This window comes from Elephantulus edwardii, unplaced genomic scaffold (assembly GCF_000299155.1).
Source record: "Elephantulus edwardii isolate Elephantulus edwardi_28Jun2011 unplaced genomic scaffold, EleEdw1.0 scaffold00155, whole genome shotgun sequence".
NCBI lineage: Eukaryota > Metazoa > Chordata > Mammalia > Macroscelidea > Macroscelididae > Elephantulus > Elephantulus edwardii.
In genome coordinates, this window is record NW_006399905.1 from 7,248,802 (window position 1) to 7,268,865 (window position 20,064).

The window sequence follows — 20,064 nt, forward strand, 5'->3', positions numbered from 1 at the left end:
TATGGTATCTGTATTGGGATTGTGTTAATCATGCAGATTGCTTTTGGTATGATTGTCATTTTCACAATATTCAGTCTTCCTATCCATGAGCAGGGAACATTTTCCATTCATTTAGGTCTTCAATTGTTTCTCACAGAAGTGTTAAATACTTTTCTTTGTAAAGGCCATTTGTATCTCTAGTCAGGCTTGTTCGTAAGTATCTCAATTTGTGACTTATTCTTATTAATGGTATTGCTTTTTTGGTTTCCTTCTCTGTATTTTCTTTGTAACTGTAGAGGAATCCCACAGACATTAATCTTGTCTCCTGCCACTCTACTAAATTCTCTTACTAGCTCTAACAGTTTTTTAGTTTGAGTCCTTTGGATCTTCTGTATACACTATCCTATCATCTGCACATAGTGACAGTTTAACTACTTCTTTACTACTATGGATGCCTTTTATTTCCTTCTCTTGTCATATTGCCCTAGCAGGTACTTACAGTACGATATTGAGTAGGAATGGTGATAGTGGGATCCTTGTCTGGTCCCTATTCATAAGGAGAATGTTTTAGTCTTGCTTCATTTAGAATATTAAGTCAACAATTCTAAGAAACACTGTCTATTGACTTCTTCTGACTTTGAGCGTCATTCTGAAAGGATGTGTCTACCGTGTTTCTCACTGGTTGCTTGCAGCCAGGCTTCTCCTTCACGGGCCAGCCGCTTCCTTGGTCGACTATGCTGGCAGGCTTAAGGCAGCTCCCTTGAGAGTCATGCTGATTTTCAGCTTACCATTTAGTTATAGTAGGTTTCATTCATCTCCTTTGTATTCTTCCTTAGTGGATTCTCTTTATGTTTAAACAAATTTATTTTATTTTTTTTTTAAAAAACAAACAGCTAAAATCAACCAAACCTTTAAGCAATATTACCCTAAGGCTAATTGAAAATGTAGCCTTAATGTGTTTTAGGCTATATGTTGAATTACTTTAGATGTTTTCAAGATGTGTCTAACAAATGAGAAACCACAAAGAGTAAAGTTATCCTGCTGAGCGCATGCACCCCTTGGTCCGTCCATTCTTGTTACCTTAGCCACTAGAGCTCACTTAATTAGCAAGAGGAAAGGTTATTTGGACACAGTATCCCACATCTTAGTCCTTTGCACTGTTTGTTCTCAGGCCAGCTTTCAAAGGTCACTTGAAAACAATTCTTATCAGGATAATTTATAAAAATTACTGGCATGTTTGTATTCTGTACTTCGTGACTGCTTCCCTCAGTCTTTCAGTAGTAGGAAAAAAACAAAGCAACACTGAAATCTACCTGCTCTCATAAAATGAGGAGAGTATATATGGTCTTTTTAACTCTGATAGTTTTAAAATCATCTTAACTCAATTGCAGCCATTGGCTACCATGCTGCTTTGATGGGTTGGTTCAATCTGAAAAATGTTTACAGTAATTCCAAGTCCTAATATGGACAGAACCTTAATGATCTGGTCCACTGGAGATTTGTCCTGTTGTGGGCTTTTTTGGTCTTCGTGTTTTTGGTTTTTGGTTTTTTTAAAATTTTTGTTTTACATTGGTTTGCTTACAAAGTTCATATACATTGTGTTTCACATGATTCTTCATTCACAGTGTTTCATATAATCATTCCCATGCATCATGTTTTATGAAATGAATCACCATTAGACTGTGCCCATCACTACTCTGTTGTTTCAGGTCCCCACTGGATCCTTTCCATTTCCTTTATCCCCTCCTCTACCCACTGAATTTGTGCAACTCTCTGATTTCACCCTGACCCATCTTCATTTATCCTATTAAAACACTCTCTGATGTTATGTCAACCATGCTTTTAACAATGTAGTTGTTGTTATGTGCCATCGAGTTGCCTGAGACTCATAGCGACCCTATGTACAACAGCCCTAAACTCTGTTCTGTCCTGTGCCAATCTCATTTGTGCATAGGGTTTTCAGAGGCCTGCTATTTTGGAAGTGGATGGCCAATACTGTCTAAATTAGGGAACTAATCCAGCATAGGTTCTGTCTATCTTAAATGTTTAGCTATAGGTTAGAAAATTTATACAATATAGTCTGTTTATTACAGTTTTATTTGGACTTTTTTCTATAAAACATCATTATCAGTTAAGTTAGAACCCTTTTGGAACTAGATGGAAATAAACAGATCATAAAACAAGCCCATAAAACATGCATGCTCGCTATTCTCTTTCCCATTATTCTTTGTTGTTGTTGTGTACTGTTGAGTCAGAACTCATCCCTAGATGACCCTCCAGGAAGATTTCAGAAGTGGTAAATCACATTGGGGCGGGGTGGGGGGGAGATTGCCTGTCTTTCTCCCACAGAGGGCCTGGTGGTTTAGAACTGCATACCTTCAGTTTGGCTGTGCATTTCCATACCACAAAGCCTCGAATTTTTCTTGTCCATCAAGAGGTCAACATAGTTCTAATGCTTTCTACCAAAGGAATTGGTATGCTGTCTGGTAACAGTGAATAGGCCTATCCTATTTCATAGTTTATTTGTGAACAAAAGAGAGAAACCACATATTGAAGATTGAATTATCATCCTAGAGACTGCACTGAGATTGACCATTGATTGATTCAGCATTGCAGGGAGACTGGAAAATTATTTCGCTGGGTAGGCTTGACCATAAACCTCATAGTGGCTATGACTTGTTTGGTGTTTAGCTAATCATGTTTGTAGTTTAAGTACATGTAGAACTATACATCTCCAAATGAAAGGATGCTATATGCTGGATATATACAAAATTGTGTGGCTGAGGTTATAAAAGCATAGTCTATTATCTAAAGATGAACTGCATTAGGTAAATCTATTGTCAGTGACCTCTCCAGAGTACTGAAGAGCAAAGATGTCGGTCTAGAGACTAAAGTGTGCCTGATCTAGGCCATGGTCTTTACAGTTACTTGCTTTGCATCACAGAGCTGGACAGTGACCAAAGACGATAGGAGAAGAATTGATGCCTTTGAGTTGTGTTACTGGAGAAGGGTATTGAACATACCATGGACTGTCAAGAGAACTAACAGGTGTGTCTTGGAAAGGGTGAAACCAAGTTACTCCTTGGGGGCAAAGATTTTGAAGCTCTGTCTCACATATTTTGGGCATATGACCAGGAGGGACCAGGCTTTGGAGAAGGACATCATGCTTGGAAGGATCGAAGGGCAGTGCAGGAGAGGAAGACCCTGGATGAGATGGATTGACACAGTAACTGGGGTAATACAGATAAAGTGTGTCAGAGACAGTGAGATTGGCTCAGGATAGAGCAGAATTCAGAGCTATTTATTGTACATAGGTTCACTATGAGTCTTAGTTGATTCAGTGGCACATAACAGCAATAACAACAGTGATTTCACTCTCCAGGAAATCCCTGTGTTCCAAATTAGGTCCATTCCTAAATCTGTCAGTAAGTAGATTCTGTACGCTATAAGTCAGATGTTTAACTTAGTATGTAGTATACCTTTCTTTGCATAAAAACACTAACACTTCCAGGTACACTACAACATCTTTCACATGTTGGTGCTGCAGTAATAATGTTTTGATACACGTTATAAAGTAGGTACCTGTTTGCTATTTTATATCATTGCTTGGACCTCGGATTGCTAATCTGGTAGGGTTTATGGGACTTAAATCATAACGAAGAGTTGGACCCACACCAGACATTCATAACCAGGGAAATGCCTGAGCTGGCAATAGATACCTCTTTCTTTGTACTGCTAGAAATAGCTGAGTTGTTGATGTTGGTTTATTTGTTTTTAAGTCACTGGTTATTTTTTTTGTCTCGCAGACACTATAAATCACATTATTGATCATGCTTCCTTCTTTGCCTTTGATGCTCAAAAGCCCAGAGGCAAGTTTGTGATTGACCTCTAGCAAGAGCACAGAAACCCCGGCATGTGTTGGGTACTCTCTTTCCCAGCGTCCTTTCATCTTCTTCCCACTGCCTCGCTTTGGTTTGGATCTGTTCTGAGCAGTCAGCTTCACGGCCACCAGCTTCCTTTCTGCCTCACTTGCCCCTATCAGGACACCATTGCTATGCTTTCCACTCCCATCTTGCGGAGTACTTTGTTCTTCTCTGCTCTGGGCCCTAAGTTCCCATTGCTTCAAACAAAGGCTAAAATCCAGCCCACTGCCCTTGAGTTGATTCCAACTCATAGAGATCCTTCATTGTATTTCTGAGGCTTTACATCTCCTGTGGAGCAGCTGGTAGATGCGAACTGCTGGAGATGCACAGCCTTTTGCTAAACAGCACAAGGTGCTAGTGATTGTGACGGCAGAGCTCCTTGTCTACCTGAAGCAGTTCCTCTGTAACCACTCCGCCAACACATGTTCCTTGACTCTGCTCAGCTGTCACTTGAGCCCAGTCCTTCCCAGACATCCTGCCTCCCTTTATGGTCCACTGCCTCCATTCACACTTCTGTTACTGCATCTCGAAAAATTCACTGGACTTGTTTGTGGAGAAAATTGTTTACCCTGGATGGGAACCGTTTGTTTATTGTTCTTTGCATCCCACTATGCTTTGCATAGGGTTGCTATGAATTATGGACACTTGATGGCACTTAACAGCAGTGACAACAATCCTTAGCCCGTTAGGAACTTTGATGATGCAGTGGTTAAATGCTTAGCTTTTAACCAAGAAGTCAGAAGTTCAAACCCCCCAGCAGCTACCAGGGAGAAAGAGAAAACCATCTCCATTCATAAAGATTCTGTAGCCTTGTGGCGTGGCTCTCCTCTGCCCATTTTCTGCCCAGTCATTCTGACTCTGGTAACAAGTTGGATGTTTTCATGCCATGTATAGTAGATGCTTAATAAATTCATGATAATAGAAGGGAGGAACATATTCTGCTATGTCAGATGTAGTAGGAGAATGAAGAATGGCCTTTGGCCTTTGGACTTTGCATCCTGGAGCTAATTGCTGACCTCCAGCAGTCATCAACGGAAGGGTGGAGATCACCTGATTATAGAGGAACTGGGGTAGGGAACAGAGCGGAGATGGATAAGAATGTGGGAGGGGAGAAAGAGGATTCACAGAGAGAAAGAAGTTGAAGAGGCATGCACTAGGAGTGGAGAAAAATGCTCATGTATTCCAAGCCACAGGAAGAGTCTATGTCCTGTCACCTGATGGTGTTTTTCTAGGGTAAGCACAGTGCCTTTTGGTATAATAAAAACTACCAGTGTATACCACTGTCACATTGCCTACCTTTCACTGGGTTTCTGAGGCTGTAAAGCTTCATGGGAGGAGACTGCCTAATTTTATCCCATGGGGCAATCTGTAGATTTGTCCTACTAACGTTTTGGTCAGCACCTCCATGCATTACAAGTCTATCTAAAATGACACACTGAGTAAAGCAGTAAGTCTTAGGGCTCTTTTTCATAAGCTGAAATCATGCTTTGGGAGGGACCTGTCTTTGCCTTTCTTTGATTAGTATTTTTCTCCTTTTTGTTATACATTGTCTTTGTAGGTCAACAAGTGCTTGTATTATGATTTATGTCTCTTAAGAGCAAACACGGGGGAGGGCTGGGAGGGGAGAAAAGTGAAACAATAAATGAATGGAATTCCAAAGTATCTGTAAATTTTCATTGAAATTAATAATAATAAAAAAGAAATGAAAAAAAGAAAATAACATAAAAAAAAGAGCAAACACAATATCCGATGTATACATGCTTGAGATAGTTTGCCTCATTGCTTTAGATTTCCATGACATTGACATCATAAAAGTAATAATGCATCTTAAATAACACAATTTTATTTGTCCAAATTTAGAAATTATTTTTCATATGAAACCAGTGTGGAAAAGTGGAAGCCATCTGTTCAGGACTCCGTTGTCCTTAATTTGGCCTTGTGTGTCTCCCTCTCCTCATGCCACTTCCTCTGAATGGCTCTCACCTCACCTCTGAGCACTTTTCTGTTCTTCTAAGATTTACTTTGGAGCACCACATCTCCTGGGTAGCCTTTCCTAACTGCCAGCTGCCCCAGGAAGCAGATTAACCCCTTCTTTGCCTCTCCATGTCCTAAACACACCTGTTGAATCTATTTTCTTATATGTATGTTTGCATGCTTGAACATGACTGCTCTTTTATAATATGCAAATAAAACATATATGTTGGCTTATATTTTTAGAGTTAAAATTATATCTTGCTCTTTTGGCGTAGCATTCTGTTATAAGCATTTCTTTATTTACTGTTTTTGTTGATGTAATTTTGACAACTGCTTATTTTATCTGGTGGGTGCCTTTCCCCATTGCTAGCTATTCAGATTATCTTGAATTTTTTTCAGTGTAAGTTTATAGTTACCTGCCAAAATTTACAGTGAAAAAAAAATCTCTTTAAATTCTTACTAGAAATAGCTGTTTATTTGCTATGAGGTTATGACAGAACAAAGCTATATTTTCAGAAACTCTCTTAAAGTTACCTTTACAGGAAAACAAAATAGTTTTTCTGACATTCAGATTCCATCTGCAAGTAACGTTTATCCTTTAGAGTATCCAGCTCTCAGGACTTAGAGTCTATTGTCCGACCTCCACTTGGGCTTGTCCAACAATGGTTCAAAAGCAGCTTCATATAATAAAAAACAAGGGACTGTGGTTTGGGCTGAATTATCAAATACAATGGCAAGGGCTTGGGGAGACAAAGAACTAAAAAATTTAATTTCATGAATACCTTAATACATTGTAAGAGGCTCTGATAGTGCCGAAAAGTCAGCAGTTCAAACCCACCATCTGCTCCAAGAAAGAAAGATATGGCCGTCTGCTTCCATAAAGAGTTAATAATATATATGTGTGCGTATGTGCACATGAATATATGTGGTACGACTCTGGTGGCCTATTTTTTTTTCCCCGTATGTACTTAATAAATATTATTTATTTTTCAAAGACCAGTAGTTGATAGTCTGATGGCCTATTGGTAAGAAGTTGTGCTGAATCCTGAAGTTACACAGTTTGAATGCACTTGTGGAAGAAGGATGGGCAATTTCACATGTACATACTTGCAAATACATACATACATATATATATACATACACATATACACATGCACGCACACACATCTACATACATATATATCGCTGTATTTAATATATACTAACTAAGCAGAAGGTTTGTAAATTTGCTAAGGAAATATGCTTAAATATATCTACAGAGTTTTCTAAGAGCTGAGCGAAGAGCTGAATTTATAATCCTTTCCTTAGGATGGGGAGTTGTAAGTTACCTTGAATTTATGCTTTAATATAAGCCTAGACACCATTCAAAAGTTTATAAATTACATCCTGGGGATTGAATGGCTTCTGTTTTGAAGTGAAATGTTCAAAGCATTGATTAAACAAGGTGTCAGAGGCTTTGGGTTCTCCTTCTCCTTCAGCCAGCTCACAGGCCTAAGACCATCAAGCCTAGTCCTTGGGCAAAGCGCTCTGCTTGGCCTTCATCAAAGCATTCTTAACAGCTTGAAGTGAGATGACGAGTGTGAGAGTGCCCAAAAACTAGAATGTATTTTGCAAAAATAAGTTGTCTTATAATTCCTAAGGAGGCAGATGGCTCCACTCTGAACACAAGCCAATTGGAAATGTGGCGTTTTCATCCTAAAAATGCCTGCCTGGCATTTACATAGTGGATAGATATTTGAGGCTTTCGGTGGTGAATATTTAATAATTCCACACCAGGAAAAGTGTTCTAAAAGTAACTCTATTTGTGTCTACAGTATTGGGTGTAATGTAAACTTCCCAAAAGTACAGTCATTAATAGTTTTTCTTTTGTATGAATTTTTAAATGAAAGTGTTACTTTTTGTCAGTTAGGCTTAAGATACTTTGAGAGGGAGAGGAAAATGAGGATCTTTGGAGAAATCACTAGGTAGCATTTCTTATAGAATTGGATAATCTCTGAAAATTTTTAAAATGCATGCCATCTGCTTAATTGCAAGTTTATATAAACATATCTTAGTTTCATAAATCCACCTTCGCCTTCTTGGGTGTAGGTTTTCCGAAATCCCGGAGGAGGTAGTTAACGGATGGCTTGTTGAAGGACAAAGTAGGCTGCTTAAGTTTCAGAACCTGCTGCATGTAGGGAAATACCCATTGTTAGCGAAGCCTCTCGCCGAAGTCCACCTCATTAACCATGGGCCCGCTCTGCCGCAGATTCCCACTCGGACCTGTCCCTGAGCCGACTGGAAGCAGTGACAGCGCGCTCCTTTGAAGAGGAAGGAGAGCATTTGAGCAGCCGGAAAGGCAGAATGTCTGAAGGAAGTGACTGTGGGGGTGGAGATTCTCTCTCCAATGGCATCAAAAAGCACAGGTAGGTTGTTTCATCGCTCTTTTTTTATTAAAGAACCAAATTGTGTATATAAATGAATGTATACCTACTCTTTTTTTCATGGTGCATACCTTAATCACTCTATCACTACAAAGAAAGGATTTAACTTGCATTATTTTCTCTTCTGTCTGTGTAAGAGGAGAACATCATTTCTAATTTTATGGGCAAAGCACAAATCTTTGTTTTAGCAACCACACTTTTAGGAGGCATGTAGACAAACCCATTAGTTGGTTATTTAGAAAGCCTGTTCAGGGACTGCTTATTGCAGTTGGTGCTGGGTTCCTTTTTTCAACATACATCTTTCATGACTCTGCTTCTCAAAGCTATTTTAGTTTCTGGTCATTTGATCTTCTGTGGGTGTTATTAAGAATGAATGGTGATATTGCCAACCTGTTGACACAATTTTAGTAATATGTAAACAAAAGACTTTCAATAATACGCCTAGGGTGTGCTGAACATGTCCATTTTATTTTGTCTGATGACCTTCGTATGCTTTTATTCCCTTACTGGTTTAGTCCTAGAGATTGTCCCAGATTAATGAGCTGTAAAAGACACCACCATTCTCCAGTGTCAGCTCAAGTATTTGTACACAGTGGCTTATGGGCGTGCTGGTATTCATAGAGCAATATGTATTTTATAAAATTCTCAGTGAAGAATGTATCTGACTGTGATTACAAAAATCACTTTTAGAGTAAGGAGTTATGAAAAACTGATTCAACAAACTGATCTTTGCTTTTTTTTGTAACCTTACACCTGCACCAAATACTACTCTACTCAGAAACATTTCCAGATCACTTCTCTGATGTCTGCATATCTGTCTCTTATTAATGAAGACACCTGTTTGTATTTACTTTGAAAAGATTGCTATGTTTTAGATAACTAGATACAACCAGGTGGTTCTTCTGTTGGGTTGAAAGGTATCCTGTGAACACGCTATTGACAGTGTTTGGTGGAGTTTAGCATCCCACGTTGTGTGGGCAGTAGGGCGTGTCTTCCCTGATTTCCTTCTGCAGTTTCTGCCGGCTCCTTTGGGAATCCAGATCTAAGTCTTCCAGGCTTACCTAAAATGTAAACATCTTGTCAAACCAGTAAGAATAAAGATACTGTCTATGGAGAACTCAAAAGGAGTGTACAAATAGGAGATGCCAGAATGAGTGCTGTCCTTAGTCCTGTTTTCTGCCTGGGAGTGATTTCTGTTCTGCTTGTCAGGACCTGGTGGCCCTTTTGTGTGTCTGCTATCCTCATGGCAATAGTTATATATATTCTTATACCATATTCTTATATGTTCTGTGTTCTTTGTCAAACTCAGGATGGTACAGATACGAAAGTTAAGGAGGAATCATTCAAAAATTGCTATCAGGACCCTTCACTAAGAAAGATTAAGCAAGATGCAACTCATTCAACATAGAAGCCTCATAAAGCATTCTCCATTCAGAGAAGGAAAGGAAAAATTAACCTTGTCAGCCTTCAGGAATGTGAGAAAGTGTAACAGATTCCTATCTTACAAAAGGAGCTTTTGTAGGAGTTGGAGTTTGTCATCCCTTTTTCAGCATGAACTCAGGAGACGCAAAATGCTAATGAGATTCAAAATCCTTGCCTTCCAGGCAACTTAAACAGAGGCTAAAATTAACTCTTCAGTTCAGTAATTAAAGCAAATCTTGGCATTTTTCCCTATGAGAAACCCAGTTTCTGCTTTATATATTATTTGATGCTAAAGCTTTAATTTATAAAGATTTTATAAATTAATCAGGATAGATAAAAACTTTTATAGTATCAAGTAGAATTTTTTATAAGGCTTTTTACATTTTCTTAATTACACAGTCCATATTTATCAGCAAACTTAAATACATCCTTTCTTTGTATCCTTAAATAGTAAAAATCAGTTAAATTATAACAGGTGTCTCTTAACTCAGATTACCTAAAGATCTTGAAACTGTCTTAAGTCTTACATACCACAAAATACAGCTATTGTTGAATTAAGATTTGTTGAAATAGTCTAAATCATCACTCAAACTTTTAATTTGTCTCATTTTTCAAGTCAAAGATTCTCACCACTGGGCCAATTGGCAGCATCAAGATGGATGGTGAAGAGATTGAGATTGTTCACAGCTTTAGTTTGCTTGGCTCCACAGTCAACACTCTCAGCACCAGTAGCCAGGAAATTAAAAGACGTATTGGCAATGGGAAAGTCTGCTGTTAGGGACCTCTCCGAAGTACTGAAGAGCAATGGTGTCTCTCTGGAGACTAAAGTGCGTCTGATACAGGCCATGGTCTTTGAAATCACTTGTTACGCATCAGAGAGCTTGACAATGACTAAGGAGGATAGAAGGAGAATTGATGCCTTTGAGCTGTGGTGCTGGAGAAGAGTATTGAGGGTACCATGGACTGCTAGGAAAACAAACAGATTCATCCTGGAAAGGGTCAAAACGGGCGGCTCCTCGGAGGCAAGGATTCTGAGGTTCCGTCTAACATACTTTGGACATGTAAGGACGGATCAGTCCTTGGAGAGGGACATCATGCTTGGGAGGGTGAAGGGACAGCACAGGAGGGGAAGACCCTCTATGAGGTGGATTGATGTGGTGCCTGGGGCAATTGGGATGGGTGTATCGGAGATTGTGCAATTGGCACAGGACAGAGCGGAGTTTAGGGCTGTTGTACATAGGGTTGCTATGAGTCGCAAGTGACTCGACAGCAGATAACAACAACAAGCTCTTAAGAATTTATTAACTGATCTTTTGGCCTCTAAAGTCAACCCAGAGTTCATTGATTTGGATATAACCTTAAATCTCTGGCTAGAGGTAGAAACATTTATACAAATGTCACATATGAGTAAAAAGTTCCATTTTAAAATAAGGAAAACATTGGACTTAATTAAATCCCTACTACCAGCAACCTAAACTGTGTTTAAGTAACCTGCATCTAATGAATATTATATTGCCATAATCTTGATGATATTTAAGACACACTGCTATGTGTTACTCTCAAACCTGATGTATCAGTGTGAGGTAGCCATACAATCTACTTGAAATCTTGTGAGAATACATGAGAAAGATATATTCTATTTTGCCATATATCTCAATTTTCTTTAATAATGAAGGATAATTTTCTTACCACTTAACTTTTCCATAAAGTTTTACATTTCATCATCTCTTCATGATACTAGTTATCCCCTCGAGTACACACACTTAAATTTAAGGATAGAGACGTGAATAGTACATGACTTATAAAACTAAAAGGAAGATTCAGAGGAAGTGTTGGAGAGAAGATGCATACGTTTAAGTGGGAAGATCACACAAGTTCTAACAATCAGGAGAGATTAAAACAGATTAATAGGACCCCCTAAGAATCAAATCCCTATCCACATAAAAAAACTTATTCAACAGGGTAAAAAGGAAGGCCATAGACTTGGGGGAAAAATTTGGTGATGATAAGGGACTCGTATCTAAAATTTATAGAATACTCCAGCACCTAAACAAGAAAAAGGCAAACAATCACAAATTAATCGTAAAATGGATATGAATTAGACCGTTCACCAAAGAAGACATTCAGATGGCAAACAAACATAGGAATGTTAAAACTCCCTAGCTTTTAGTGAGATGTAAATAAAAACAACAATGAGATATCATCTCACCTCAGTAACTGTAGCAAAGTTCAACAGAGCAGAGCAGCAAACAACAAATGCTGGTGAGGTTGTGGAGAAATTCACTGCTGGTAGGAGTGTGAAATGGTGCAACCACTATTGAAGGCGGTAAGGTGCTTTCTTAGAAAGTTGGAAATAGAAATACTGTTTGACCCAACAATTGCACTACTAGGAATATACTCTAAAGAAATCAGAGCTGCCACCCAAAGAGATATTTGCACATTCATGTTTATTGCTATGTTATTCACACTAGCAAAGAGATGGAAGTAACCCTAGTGCCCATCAACAAATAAATGGATAGAAAAGCGACAGTATAGTCACACAATAGAGTACTACACAGCACTGAAAAATAAGAAACTCATAAAATATTGCACAACATGGGTGACCCTGGAGGACATAATGCTGGGTGAAATATCTCAGTCACAAAAGGATAAATACTGCATAACACCATTGTTAAAAAACAGTAAAGACATGGGAGTTGAGGGAAAACTAAGAAAAAGGGGATAAATAATGAAACTGCATTAGAACAGATGAAGGAAAGAACTGTTTAAAAGGAATATATGATTAGGCATTATTTGTATGACAACAGTCAAGAATAAGAGGTGTATAGCAAAGTGGACTGAGGGAGAGATGAGGTGAGAGTGAAGAAACTATGCAACATGAAAGAGTCATTAAAAGTGAACAGAGGATGGGTAGGGAGGAAAATGTGAAACAGTGAATGAATGAAAACCCAACTTTCCTGTAAACTTTCATTAAAATCATAACACAAAAAATTTATAAGTTCTAGATCATGTGGACTGTATTAAATCTCACTTTAACTTATTTGTTGATGAAAAGAAGAATTTTGAGCTTTCCTTTTCTTTTTCTTTGTAAGTCTTGAAACCATTTATGCCTAAGAGATGTAATGTGGAAGCCACTGTAAATTTCACCATCTCGAGGGACTTGTCTGCAGAAGGGTCTTTTCCCTCCTCCTGTGTTCATAAGAAGTACTCCATCTTCTTCATGTCATTGCTGAGAAAAAGATTTAGCTTTACTTGTAGTATGCATTATAGCCACAACAGCTCTTCCCCCAAGTGCACTATAATGTACTTTTCTAAATGATGTTCTCTCTCCCCTTAGAGAGAGCTCTGGTGGCTCAGTGATAAGGATTGTGCTGCCAGCCCAAAGGCATTGTGTGAGTCCACCAGCTGTTCCACAGGAGAAAGCTGGGTAGTGTCCTTCCGTGGGATTTACTAACTCTGAACACTCTCTAGAAGGTCAGCTATGAATCAGTTCTGACTCAATGGTACACAACAGCGACAGTTCTCCTTAGTGTGTTTTTATGCCGAGGGATGTGCCTGCTGTGCAGAACATACTCAGCATGGATTACTTATTTTAGCTTTGTTTATTCACTTTCTTCTCAAAAGTTGTAATTTCCCATTTCTCATTATCATGGGATTTCTTTTTCCAACTTCAGTTATCCTGGGAATAGTTGGAAAACTTTAGATACCAGAGAAATAGAAGCCATGTTGTATATTTAATATGAATTTAATACAAAATAGGAGACCTTAAGCCAATTTGTTTTCTTTTATGATTATAAGACAAATACCAGTTTTAATTCATCCTATGTGACAGCTGTTGTTGTTTGCTGTCAAATCAGAGCTGACTTATAACTGACCCTCCTGCAGGTTTTCAGAGGCAGTTATTGCATGGGAAGAGATTGCCCATCCTTCTCCCATGGAGCAGCCAGTAGCCTCGAACTGTGTGCCTTTGCAATTGCAGTACAGTTTATTACAATTAAGCCTCCAGAGCTCTCATGTTACAATTATGAACAAATTAATTCTCATGTTAGCTGCCTGAGGACCATGAAGCATTTTAAATTAAAAGATTGGGCTAAATGAACTTTTAATTTGATTTCTTGCTCTCAAAGTTCTGTGATTCCAAAATGAAAACTTGACTAGCAGTCTTTCACCTATACATAAATTCTAGAAATGAGGAAATAAAATTGCTGTAAAACCTTGATGTTATTAACCTTGGGGGATTATTATAGTTTTTATTTATACTAAATTGCTAATAGGTTGTGTAATTTTTCTAACCAATGATCTTTGTAGTAGTCCTGTGGACTGTATTAGTCTTTAGTGCTAGTTCTAGGGAAATATTAACAACTTACAGTTCTGTTTAAGATGTGGAACCTGAAATACAGCAGGCATAGAGAATATGCAAAATAAATGTTCCATGTAATAGCCATTTTTTCCCCAGAGAGGTATCAAGTTCCTTTTTGGAAAATTAGCCTACACCATGATGATACCAGATCTGTATTTACAAGGCCTATTGCCATTCTGGCTGTGCTCCATACAAGTCATTTTCTACCCTTGTACCTAATTTATTATGTTTATTCTGGGCTCTAATCTTCTAAATTATTAGCCTTTTTAACCATAATTATATTTGAAAAAGACATTAATGCTTATTTCATCCACTTGACAAAATGTGGTGTAAAAGATTTTCGAGGAGATAAGATTAGTCACAATCTTAATTTAGTAAAGGTCATTCACTATACTGATGATGTTAATAGATTAAAGAAGATAGATCCTATGATCATCCTATGAGGTAGAGGAAGTGATTTCATAATGGTAATCAGCCATTGAGGATAAAGAAATTTGAAATCATAAATAGAACATTTATAATCTGTTTAAAATTTATGCAAATAAATTATATGTAATGAAATATTAAAAATAACTCCTGTAATGTCATGAATACTATAAAGATGCCTATTCTCCTCCCTTCTGTTTAATTCCATATGGAAGACATAGCCAGGCACATAAAATATATAGAAATGAAGAAATAAAATTCTTGTCATGCAAAGGTGACATGATTATTTATGTTGAAAACCTATGAGTACAAATTAGAAAATTTGGCAAAGATGTTCTACATTTCTTTGCACCAAACACAGACAGAAAATGTGGTCTACCTGGAGCAAAAAATTGAGTTGCTATTAAAAAGTCACATTTTAATGTGCTTTCAGGTTAATCCAACTCTTAACTGGTGGTGCAGTGGTTAAGTGCTTGACTGTTGACCTTAAAGATCAGAGATTTAAAACCAGCAGCTGCTCTGCAGGAGAACATTCTTGTTCTTCTCTTTATTTTCTAACTCCAGTTCCTGGTACATTTCATTATAATAATTTATTTGGTCTCCTTGTGTTGCCCTTTGAAATTTTCTGTTCAACTCTTACTTCACCATTTCTTCCCTTCCTTTTGGCTTCTCAAGGTTGCAGTGCAATTTACAGAGTCTCCTCTGACATCCATGTAGTCTTTTCTTTCTCCGCTGTCTTTACAGTGACTGCTTGTTTTTTTCCCAGGAGTATCCTTGGTTTCAACCTACAGTTCACCTGGTCTTTAATCATTAATATTCAGTGCCTTAAGCCTATTATATCTAATATTCCTAAGCAGTGGCGTGGTGGCAAGAAGCTGAACTGCAATCCTAAAGGCAGGTGGTTTGAGGCCACCAGTGGCTCTTCAGAAGGATGGAGAATCTTCTCCTGTGGGATTAATTGCCTCTGAAAATCCATTGGAGGGTCAGCTATGGGTCAGTTCTGACTTGACAGTACACAACAACAACAGTCTTCACTGAAGCAGATTATCCTGTAAAGGAAGCCATTTCAAGCTGCACTGAAAGCATTGGCAAAAAAAATAAGGCCCCAGAAATGGATAGACTACAAATTGACATGTTTGAACAAATAGATGCAACTCTGAGCATGTTCACCAATCAATGCCAAGAAATCTGAAAAAGTGCTACCTGTTCAACTGACTGCAAGAGATCTGTATTTGTTCCTATTTCCTCAAAAAGTGATTCAGTAGAATATATAAATTATCAAACTATATTAATTATATAAAACAATATCATTAATATCACATGCAAGCAAAATATTGCTGATGATAATCTATAAATGGCTAGAACTGTACATTGACGGAGAACTGCCAGAAGTTCAGGTGGGGTTTAGAAGAGGCCATGGCACCAGAGATCTCGTTACTTATGTCAAATGAATCCTGACTAAGAGCAGAGGATATGAGAAGAATGTCTATTTGTGTAGTTTTGATTTTTTTAATTTTTTTACTAGTTTTCATACAATAATTTGTTAATCAGAGTGCAGGACAGAATGATAGAAGATGAGTTGATGCCTTTGAGTTATGGTGCTGGAGAAGAGTATTGAATATACTATGAACTGCAAGGAGAACAAGCAGGTTCATCCTGGAGAGGATAAAGCCAGGCTGCTCCTTGGAGGTAAGGATTCTGAAGCTCTGTCTGACATACTTTGGACATGTTGCAAGGTGGGACCAGTCCTTGGAGAGGGACATCATACTTGGGAGGGTGGAGGGACAGCGCAAGAGAGTATGACCCTCAAAGGAGATGGATTGATTCAGTCACAGGGGTAATGGGGATAGGTGTGTTGTAGACAATAAGATTGGCAAACGGTAGAGCAGGGTTTAGGGCTGTTGATTCAACAGCACATAACAACAACAATTTGTTAATATTGTTTGTGTTTTATTGACCATGCAAAAGCATTTGACTGTATGGATCCTAACAAACTATGGCTAACATTGAGAAGAATGAGAATTCCAGAACACTTAATTATGCTCATTGGAAACCTATACCTAGACCAGAAAGTTGTTGTCTGAACAGAGCACTGCATGGTTTAAAATCAAGAAAAGTATACATCAAGGCTGTATTCTTTCTTTGTGTTTGTTTATACTGGGGGGAACGTAATTTGGAGCCTAGACTTTATGAATGTGTCATCATGATTAGAGGAAGACTCATCAACAGCCTGCGTTATATAGATGACAGAACCTAGCTTGCTGAAAGCGAAGGGGACTTGGCAGTGCTTCCTGCAGAAGATCAAAGACTACAGGCTTCAATGTGGATTAGATCTCGACATCAGAAAGACAAAAATCCTTACCACTTGGCCAGTAGGAAACATCATGATAGATGGAGAAAAAAAATTAAAGTTGTCAATGATTTCATCTTGCTTGTATCAACAATCAACACCCTTGGAATTAAGAGTCAGGAAATCAAGACATAGCATATCTTCTGTCAAAGACCTCTCTAAGGTGTTAAGGAGCAATGACGTCATTTCAAGATTAAGGTACATCTGATTCAAGCCATGATCTTTTCAATTACTTACGCATCTCAAAGTTGAACAGTTTCTAAGATGACAGAAGAACTTATGCCTTTGCCTTGTGGTGTTGGAGAAGAGTATGGAATATCCCATGGATTGACAAAAGAACAAGTGTATCTTGGGAAAAGTGCAAGCAGGGTGCTCCTTGGAGACAAGAATGGTGAAGCTTCCTCTCATATACCTTGGGCATGTTGTTAGAAGAGGCTGTTCTTTGGAAAGAGCCAACAAGAGATTGACACCGTGACTATCACAATGGGCTTGACTATGTCAGCAATGACGAGGATGGCACAGGATGGGGCAAGTTTCAGATCTGTTGTTCATAAGGCCGTTATGGTTAACTTGATGATGCTTCACAACAACTCTGTCCTAAAGGATTCCTTTGAATCAAAAATCTCATCTATCCAGGAGTCAGTTGTAACAACAACAAAAAAGTCTAATAATAAAATTCATTGAAATACATTGATCCTTTTTTAAAAACTTTTTATTATGATTTGGGTGAATCTTTATAGAGCAAAGTCATTTTCTATTCAGCAATTTGTACATTTTTTTTTTCCTTGGCATAATTAACAGAATTCTTACTGCTTTTTCCCTGGGTTCTTCATTTGCTTTTGTGCTTTCTGCCGTCTGCGTTTTGATTTGGGGCAAGTGTTGCCATTCTGGTCTGGTCTGGTCAGTTGTACTAAGGAGCACACTCCTCCCTAGTTACTCATGTTATAGGCTAGCTCTTATTTGGCTGAGAGTTAATCCTTGGTGAGTTCAGTTCCCGGTTTGAAGGATATTAGATTTCCATAATCCAAGATTCCTCTAGTTTCTATCAGACTAGTAATTTTACTCCTTTTTTTTAGTTACTTTGGATTTTGTTCTACTTTCTTCTCTTCCCTCTGCCCAGGACCTTCTGTGGTGAACTGAGTTAGAGTATTTGATAGTGATAGGCTGGCACCCTGCAGTTATTCTCTCCTCAGCAATGTAGAGGCTGTAAGTTATGTCTGTTAGTTCTTTAGACCAATTGTTTCATGAATCTTTGATTTTTCTTCATTCTTCTATGCTCTGGATAAAGAGATATAATTAGTTGCATCTTAGATGGCCATTTCATGCTTTAAAGACTGCAGTCACTTTTCACATAAGTACTATGTAGACACCACAACAAGATAAACATAAATAATCCAATAGAAAACTGGGCACAGGATATGAACAGACACTTTACCAAAGAAGATATTCAGGTGGGTAACAAATACATGAAGAAATGTTCAAAATCCCTAGCTCTAAGAGAGATGCAAATCAAAACAACTATGAGATAACCATCTTACCCCAGTCAGAATAGCAAAATTTAACAGAACAGCAAGCAACAAATGCTGGCAAGGTTGTGGAGAAACTGGAACCCTTATTCACTGTTGGTGGAAGTGTGAAATGGTACAACCACTGTGGAAGGCGGTGTGGTGCTTTCTCAAAGAGTTGCAAATAGAGATACCATTTGACCCAGCAATTCCACTTCTGGAAATATACCCTAAAGAGACCATAACTGATATCCAAGCAGATACATGCACACCCATGTTTATTGCGGCTTTGTTCATAATAGCAAGGAGTTGGAAACAACCTAAAGGCCCATCAATGAGTGAATGGATAGAGAAGCTGTGGCATATTCACATAGTGGAATACTACGCTGCATTGAAAAACAAGGAACTCATGAAATATTATTCAAAATGGGTAACCCTGGAGAACATTATGCTGAGTGAAGTATCTCAGTCACAAAAGGACAAATACTGAATGGTGCCACTGTTGTAAAACAGGACTGACCTCGGGGTTGGGATAGACTGAGAAAGATGGGTTCAATAATGTATACTGCATTGAAACAGATGAGGGAGAAAACTGTTTAAAAGGGATATGTGATTAGGTATTTTGGTCATGACGGGATTCCAGAGCAAAGGCTGCATAGTGGAGTGGACCTGGGGAAGGGATTGTAAAACAATGAAAGAATTTTTCTTTTACTTTTCCAAGAGGATAGTGTACTAGGGGGGAAGGTTGGGAGGGGAGAAAAGTGCAACAATGAATGAATGGAAATGCAAAGTCTCTGTAAATTTTCATTGAAATGAATAATAAATTTTAAAAAATGTAATTAAAGAAATAACATAAAAATAAACCTGGGGGGGAAAAAGTACTATGTAGAGCATTGTCTTTGTGAACTATACTATACCAGCTGACTTAGGTGTCGCCTAGACCATGGTCCTAAATCCTGAAACCTAGTAGGTTTTTCTTTCAAGGTCTTCTGTTATGCTAAGACGTTTTCCTCCACTATCCTTGGGAGTTTTTGTAGCATATCAGTGTAGAGAATTCTCTGATATATATGGTGTAATCCCTTTTACCTTCCCATGTTTGTTCAGCTTGCATTTATGCTTTTTATCTATGTAAATATTACTTGTTATTACTGTGTATTGCATGATATCACATACAACTTGCTGAAAGACTTTCTTGAGAAGGAGAATGATTGTCATAAAGATACTCTTGCCAAATTGATCTGTGGTGTCAGTGTAATTTAAAATCCTAGCGCACTTTTCCCTGGAAGCTGAAAAGCAAACTGGATTCTGTAATACATATTGAAGCACAGAGGACTGTGAAAAGACCAGAGATTGCCTGGAAGCCAGATTGAGGGAAGGGAAGGCAAGGCATGTGTCCTTTCAGATGTCAAGTTTTATTATAAACCTTCAGTCATTGAAACACTGGAATCAGCCTGGGAATAGTGACCAGTGGAATGGAAGAAAAATCCCCAAAGGCCCACATACATAAACAAACCATATATATGGTATGATGTATACCCTAGAGCTGCCGTAACATATCATTGCAGGTAAAAAGTGGCCTGGAAATGGTGCTGGAGGGTTATTTATATGTGTTTTTTTATGTTGTTGTTGTTATGTGCCGTCGAGTCGCCTGCGACTCATAACGACCCTATGAGTCCTAAACTCCGCTCGGTCCTGTGCCAAT

At 38.3% G+C, this 20,064-nt stretch overlaps 1 protein-coding gene across 1 annotated transcript in view; it reads left to right on the forward strand.

Moving 5' to 3' along the window:
* The window catches only part of OSBPL1A (oxysterol binding protein-like 1A), a 300,437-nt gene that overhangs the window by 206,389 nt on the left and 73,984 nt on the right, over positions 1-20,064 (forward strand). Inside the window, exon 17 of the mRNA XM_006895041.1 lies at positions 8,125-8,281. Within this exon, the coding sequence (XP_006895103.1) occupies positions 8,125-8,281 (157 nt within the window). The remainder of the gene's footprint in view (positions 1-8,124; positions 8,282-20,064) is intronic.